This window comes from Aplysia californica, unplaced genomic scaffold (assembly GCF_000002075.1).
Source record: "Aplysia californica isolate F4 #8 unplaced genomic scaffold, AplCal3.0 scaffold00119, whole genome shotgun sequence".
Classification (NCBI taxonomy): Eukaryota; Metazoa; Mollusca; class Gastropoda; order Aplysiida; family Aplysiidae; genus Aplysia; species Aplysia californica.
Genome location: NW_004797389.1, coordinates 1,336,241 through 1,343,740, shown reverse-complemented (window position 1 = coordinate 1,343,740; position 7,500 = coordinate 1,336,241). Strand labels below are relative to the sequence as shown.

The window sequence follows — 7,500 nt, the reverse complement described above, 5'->3', positions numbered from 1 at the left end:
CACCCAGGTGGAAATGGGTACCCGGCTATAGACAGTGAAAGATCTTGTCAGTTTGATAGTGTTTGAGCGCGTGAAATCCGCAGCTTGCACTGTATGCTTCCTCGGAAGCTGAGAATGTTTCTGAGTGTTCTCAAGGGGTCTGCTGGGGTAATAAAAGTTGTAAAGCGCATAGAGCATGCTCTTGAGCATGGATATGCGCTATAGAAATGCAATTATTATTATTATTATGGATGGATGGATGGATGGAAGGATGGATGGATGGATGGATGGATGGATGGATGGATGGATGGATGGATGGATGGATGGATGGATGATGGATGGATGGATGGATGGATGGATGGATGGGTGGAGGCTGGATGAATGGATGGGTGGGTGAGTGAATGGATGGATGGATGATTCATGGATAGATAGATAGATAGATTGATAGGCTTTGTAATGCTAAGAGGAAATTTCATCCACTTTTTTCCTTCTCAAATGACTTCAATAGACCGACAGATAGACAGACAGACTGACTGACAGACTGACTGACTGACAGATAGACAGACAGACAGACAGACAGACAGACAGACAGACAGACAGACAGACAGACTGACTGACTGACTGATTGACAGACAGACTATCAGAAAGAAACAAACACAGACAGACAACAAACAAAATGCATGTGCGCCTGGGCCTTACCATTACACTGCACACCGAGAGGCACAACATTCCCGTCCCCGCACAGCCCGCTTCCACTTTCCCAGACGTTGTGCTGACACTGCAGGACTCGCGGCTCGTCGCCGGCACACGTCACGCTGGTCAGCCCGAAGTCACCGCCTCCTGACCCAAACCGGCCGTCTCCGATCACTGGGGGCAAGACAGTTTGTTTTACTAAAGTTTCACGGCGCTCGCAACTGCGTAAGGTCATATGAGCGCCAAGGGGTGGATGCCAACAGAGAACTCCAAACGGGGAATTAGCCTTACTCTGTTAATCTCTCTTGACTCAACAGCACAAAGTCTGCTTCGACTATCAAGGCACCCCGGAATAGCAATTCACAAGAGAGTGACAAACATACAAAAGAAGTAGAGGAAACGTGACGATAGTAAGGATGAGGAAAGAAAAAAACAGCAGTTCCCCCTATGTTGTTCTGGCAAGGTATGAGTAAAACATATCGTCGGTCTCTGATTCCAACTACGGACAAATGTTAAAAGAAAATTCTTCACGACATTTTTGTTAGTAATTCCAATACAAAATAAGAGAAGAAATGCGTTTTTTTTACTTTCCTGAAAATTAATGTTCCAAAATTGACAAGAATGATGATGATGATAATGATGATGATGACGACGATGACGACGATGATGGTGATGATGATGATGATGATGATGATGATGATGATGATGATGATGATGATGATGACTACAAAGATAATGAAGATGACGACGACGACAACACCACCACCCCCACCACCACCACAACCAACAACAGCAAGAAATACAATGACAACAATGACAACCAGTACGATGAAACTACTGTTACTGTTGCTGTTGCTACTGTGATCTCACCTTCAAAGCCCCCGGGCCACCCTGCCTGCCGACAGATGACGTCAGCAATGTGGGGCGTGGCCTGACTCACACAGACGAGTCTCCAAGTGTCCCGGATGTTGTCATACAACTCCACAACGCCTTCCCCGGCCGCCTCCCCGCCAGACAGTCGGATGGGACCTGGGACAGACAGAACATTCGTGTCACGACGCGGTGGAATCAGGCGCTCGTCAATTTTTGGGTAAGTGAAGTTAATGGTCTAAAAGCTTATTAATTTGCCTTGCTTTCAATTATTCCCCCACCCCCCAATCTATCTTGAATAGAAGTCAAGATATTTGCGATTGAAGGAGGTGGGGTCTCCTGGTTTCAGTGATACATTTCGCGAGAGAATGGCTGCCAAAGTTCGGTATTTTCTATAGCTTGAGCGTCCTTTAAAACTGAAAAGTTACATATTTGGTGCCTTTAATCACCCTTTTTCTGTCAAATTTAGATGGAAATGTCTTTTTAATTGTCAAACTGGAGAAACAATGCCAATATCTTCGTTTTCACTATTTTGACGTGCGCCTAATTCCACCAAAATGCCACACATTTATGGGTTATACCTGGATACCTGGAGGTGTCATCTCTGACTCAGAGGTTGACCCTCCATCCATCTCGGTCGCCGGCTGCCTTTACACATTCTGCCACATCTAGGCCAGTCCACGTTCTTATGTCGTTATCATTCCGCGTTATTCTTTGTCTTCCCCTGATTCTCCTGCCCTACATCTCTCCTAAAAGCACCTCTTTCACAATGGTCGCGTGTCGTTTTAACAAAGTATTGTATTTTTCTACATTTTATTTTATTCAGCAGGGTTTGTCTTGTGTGTAGAACCTGACACACCTCATTGTTTGTCTTTTTGTTATTTATGGCTTATATCTAACACAAAAAAAATATAAAAAAATACATACACACAACTATGTGTCTACGTTTGAGATAGTCTAAGACAGCTACCCAATGTCAAGGAGAAAAGCAGTTGTCTTACACAGGTGGGCGTAATACACAGTGTTATTAATAATGTAAAAAAAAAACACACCCAAAGACACGAGTGAAGTAGTAGGAAGTGGCTGTATGTACTGGTGAATTCTCAAACATGTGGCCGTTAGCGTAGATTTGATTGTTTATATACAGTTTAGCACATACACAGGGAACCAGGCAGACGCGAAAGTCTTTTCGCTATGTACCAAAGGGGAAGGGGGCATGGTCAAGGGGTAAGGTTTGTTGAGGTGGAATGCTGAATGAAAACATTAAAATTTACCGTCACAAGCCACGCTGTCACAGGGCGCCGTCTCGTTGTCCAATCCCAGACAGAACCTGTCCACGCCCACAGTGCCCCCGCCCCCACAGCTCCGCCTCCTTGTCTTCAAGCCACGCCCACATGTGGTCTCAGTGCTGCACGCGCCCCACTCGCCCCAGGTCTTCCAACCTAGTGAATAGCAAGGGTCATAACAACAGTAATATTGACAATAATGATGATGATGATGATGATGATGATGATGATGATGATGATGATGATGATGATGAGGAGGAGGATGATGATGAAGATAATAATGCTAAGCTATTGATAATAGTAAAAGCAGAAGCAGCAGCAGCCACAACAGATGGCAGAATACATTGTTAATAAATGCTACATAGGTCTTGTCAGAATATAGTATTATTGATAAATGCTATAATATGAAAGTTGTCAGACTCTGCCACGATGTGGCGCCTGTGGTGTTTACTTACGAGGACAATCAGGAAGTTGACAAAGTCCATATTCCTTGTCCGCCCCAAAGCATTGCGAGGAGCTGAGTGAAGCTCCAGAGTTTGAATCCTCGCAGCGGCGTTGTCTTGACCTCCAACCTTTCTCACAGGTGACCGAGCAGGAACTCCAGTCCATCCAGTCTCCCCACTGGGGGCCAGCGTCTGAAATATGGGCCAGGATTTGATTGGATGAAAACAAGGACAGAAACATTTGAAAGGTTTTGATTGGACGAAAACAAGGTCCGAAACATATGGCAAGTTTTGACTGGGTGAAAACAGAGGCCCAAAAATGGGACAGGTTTTGATTAGACAAAAAACAACGGCTAAAGGATATGGCAAGTTTTAATTGGACGAAAACAAGGGCTGAAACATGGGAAAAGTTTCGATAGGACAAAAACAAGGGCTCTAACATGGGGCAGACTTTGATTGGACAAAAGCACAGGCAAAAACATGGTGTATTTTTTGGTTTGGACCAGAGGCTTGAACAATAATTGTCAACTCCCCACAAACCTCATTTCTAATTGATTACTGGGCCGACTCGTGGGACAGACTGAAACTGGATCTGGCCCGCAGGCAGTAGTTTGTTATGCATGGGTTACAATGTATTTGCTAATATAAAGGTAACACTCAGACCTGCAAAGTGCAATAATGTCTGTGGCTATCCTAAATAGAAAATTTTACATTCCTTCTATGTCATTATACAGGCTGACAAACCGACGGCTGGGAACAAGAAGTGACTATCCGTTTTTTCACAGTTTCGAGAAAAAATGAGACTCTATAACATAGTAAAAAAAAGAAACGCATTATCTCGATACCGAATTAAGCTATAGCTTAGATATTCACAGAGGTCAAAGAGAGAATTAACGTCTCACTTCCCATATCGATTACTCCATTTCGACCAAAAGTGGATATAGTCACTACTTGTGCTCAGCTATCAATACCTCCAATGTCGCATATTATATACACTGACATACCTCCTATGTCACAGGCACTTCCTCCCCAGCCTACGTCACACAAACACATCGCAGTCACGTGACCCGACACATCTCTGGTCTCCAGACAACGGCCATGACTGTTGCACGGGTCGCCACTGCACGGCCCCAGCGCCTCCTGGTGGGGAGATGAGATGAGATGAGACTTTATTGATTGGCACAAAGAGAAATTTGCTACACAATGGTTCATATAATATACACACGGAAATACGATTGTGAGCATAGAAATCAAATATTTCACCTATAAACCAATGTTCCGTAGACAATCTATTGCAATTCATTTTGTAGATGACATACAAACCAAAGAATTCACGAAGACAAATAATCAATGTTCACTAAAGTGTCCATACTGGTATAAAAGTATCCATCACAAGTTGAGCACCTCATTTTCCAAATTCACCAAATTAGTTCCACGTGTTGTCACCTGCGGCATTGGTGATTGACTGACACCGTCGACGTAGGGAACAGATAGGTTGTTGGATAAATTGCTGTGGGATCTGAAGCCAGATTCCTTCTAGCGATTGCCCCAGTTCATCTAATTCTAATGTTTGGGGCTGGTTTGGTTGTTGTCATACCCACCTTTCCATCGCACCCCGAATTTAATGGGTGTTCTAAGTTTATGTTGATGTACATGATCTCTGTAGTGCAATTTCAGTACCAAACATTCTAAATCTATAAGTACGAGGGCTGTCCCACGGAAAACCGGAATTTGGCTGTAATTTGAAAACTATTCAATATTTTCACATTCTGTAAACGCACACTTGTAAAACAATCATTTAGAAATTTCCCGATTGAGCACCATGAGAATCGCACAAACCAAACGAGCACAGCAGTTCTCAAAAGAACTTGGAAAATTGGTCAAGGGTAGAAGTGAAGTCTGTTATTCGGTTTCTGACCGCAAAAGGACTCAAACCTCTAGAAATACACACTGAAATAAAGTCAGTTTATGGGGAGAAAGTAATGGCAAAGTCACAGGTATATGAGTGATGTAGTAAGTTCAAAGCCGGGCACTCCGATATCGATGACAAAGTTTACCTAGGATCTTGTTTTTCTGCCCAGACTGAGGACAACAAGAGTCGCGTTAACGAACTTTATCAAACAGACAGGCGCCTAAAAATTCGCGAAATTTGCGAGTCGCTAAACATTTCAAAGTCGACTGTCTATAGGATACAGTTTGATGAGCTGCACTATTGAAAGGTCTCTGCTTGATGGGTTGGGGCCGAAAAAGACCAGCGGGGTCATTTTGCAGCATGGCAGCACAACGCCACACACCGCAAACGTCACGAAAGACTGGTTCCAAAGGTTAGGCTAGGAAGTTCTACTACACCCCCCTCACAGTCCTGACTTGGCCCTGTCAGATTATCACCTTTTTGAACCAATGAAACGCCATATTTCTGGACAGCGATTCACCGACGACGAAGACCTCGTGGAAGTCGTGAACGATTGGTTGAAATCCCTTGACGAAAAATTCTTCAGGGAGGGTATCTTCTCCCAGATCCAGCGATGGGAAAAATGTGTCCAGCGGTATGGTGATTACATTGAGAAATAACGCACATGTTGAGGTATGGTGTGTTACAGTTTTATTATAATAGGACAAAGATTTTTGCTTTTACGGACCTTTTCCGGTTTTCCGTGGGACAGCCCTCGTAACTCTCTAACTTATCCCATTAGAGAAATCTGGTATGTGTAAAGTTAGGCCCATTGGGCATATTGTTCAATAACGTCCGTTGCTATGGTTCTAATAAACTAGTAAGTCTGTACCCGCATCTTCTGTGCGTTATCAAGTCAAAAAAGAGTTCTGAACACAACTCAACTTTTTAACAAGAACATTTAAACAGTCATAGTTTTAGAGCGTGTTGACAAACCAAAGTCACCTGCCTTTCTACATACACAGATAATACATTTTTCAAATCAGATTTGGGTTACGTTGTCTGCTGACAGGCGAGAATGATTGTACCCCCCCCTCTCTCTCTCTCTCTCTCTCTCTCTCTCTCTCTCTCTCTCTCTCTCTCTCTCTCTCTCTTACTCTCTCTTTCTTCCCCCCCCCCCTTTTGAGTCTTCAATAACACTTTTGTCTACGGGTATTTCCATTTTATCACAATTTCGGCGCACCCACATTGAACAAAAACATGTTTCTGTCGAACACCTCCTCCAATCAACGCTTTGTGTTCACTTTATGTCTTGTAGGCTTAGGTTATTTCTTGTACTGTTGTCACGTCTGAATCGGAAACTTCTAGATCTATACTGTTGTTGTAAGTCACGGACAAAGAAAGCATGCCAGAAGAGATGTAAGGTCTTCTTGAACTGAAAACAGTTGATCTGCACAAGAACGCGTGTGCAACTCAGGAGAGAGCTGACAGTGTGTGACTGACAGGTGAATCACGGAAGTAAAGAAATTGTCTCAGGTATTTACACCGCATCTGTGGTGTTGTGGTTAGACACTTTGCAGTCGCACACAGGAAGCCTGATTTCGATTCCTGAGTGGGGAGATAACGTTTATAAAATACCCCGGACTTGTTGTTGAGATGCATAGGACTAGCGGTATTTTTTTTACTATCGGTACACAAGGGAGTTAGCCATCGTGCAATACCTATTCGTGCAGACCTTTTCACGCGGATGACGAATATGATATTTATTTCTTTCGCAAACGAATATTAAGAGAGTTATAAAAGAAGTGGTGTAGAATTATATTTCCGAACTTTGAACTTTCGCGTACCGATCGGCCAATTGAGGTACCTCTGTCCTATTTTTGTCGATCCGATTGGCCACTCATTGAAAACAGAGCATGATTTTAATACTGAGAAACCATCCCAAATCAAAGGTTTTTGAAAAGGAACAAATTAGGGGGGTGGGTGTTCAGGGGAGGGGGTGTTCAGGGGGATTGCACCCCCCTCTCTTATAGCTATTTGAAAAGTGAACAAAATAAGGGAAGAAAACGATTGATATGCGGTGGTTCTAAGTACATGTACTGAAATCGTGCTCAGCATGCAACATTACTCAATAACCCCCCCCCCAAAAAAAAAAACCCAAAAAAAAACCCAACCCAACTTTGCAATGTGGTGGTGTACCGATAGTAAAAAAATGACCGTCCTTGCTCTCAGCCCGGGTTGACCCTGGCAGGCAGGGTCGGTAGTCAGCTTCCTAACTAAAATGTCAAAATTGTGTCGATAGGAGCGTAAAACACCTGCTACATTATTATTATTATTA

The 7,500-nt window shown here is 43.4% G+C and overlaps 1 protein-coding gene across 1 annotated transcript in view; it reads right to left on the bottom strand.

Annotated features, from left to right (window-relative positions):
• Positions 1 to 7,500, bottom strand: part of LOC101859163 (SCO-spondin-like) — a gene marked incomplete at its 5' end in the record, with an annotated part of 124,633 nt that overhangs the window by 104,147 nt on the left and 12,986 nt on the right. The window contains 5 exon segments of the mRNA XM_035969136.1: positions 679 to 846; positions 1,543 to 1,701; positions 2,817 to 2,984; positions 3,284 to 3,463; positions 4,276 to 4,411. Of these exon segments, the coding sequence (XP_035825029.1) occupies positions 679 to 846; positions 1,543 to 1,701; positions 2,817 to 2,984; positions 3,284 to 3,463; positions 4,276 to 4,411 (811 nt within the window).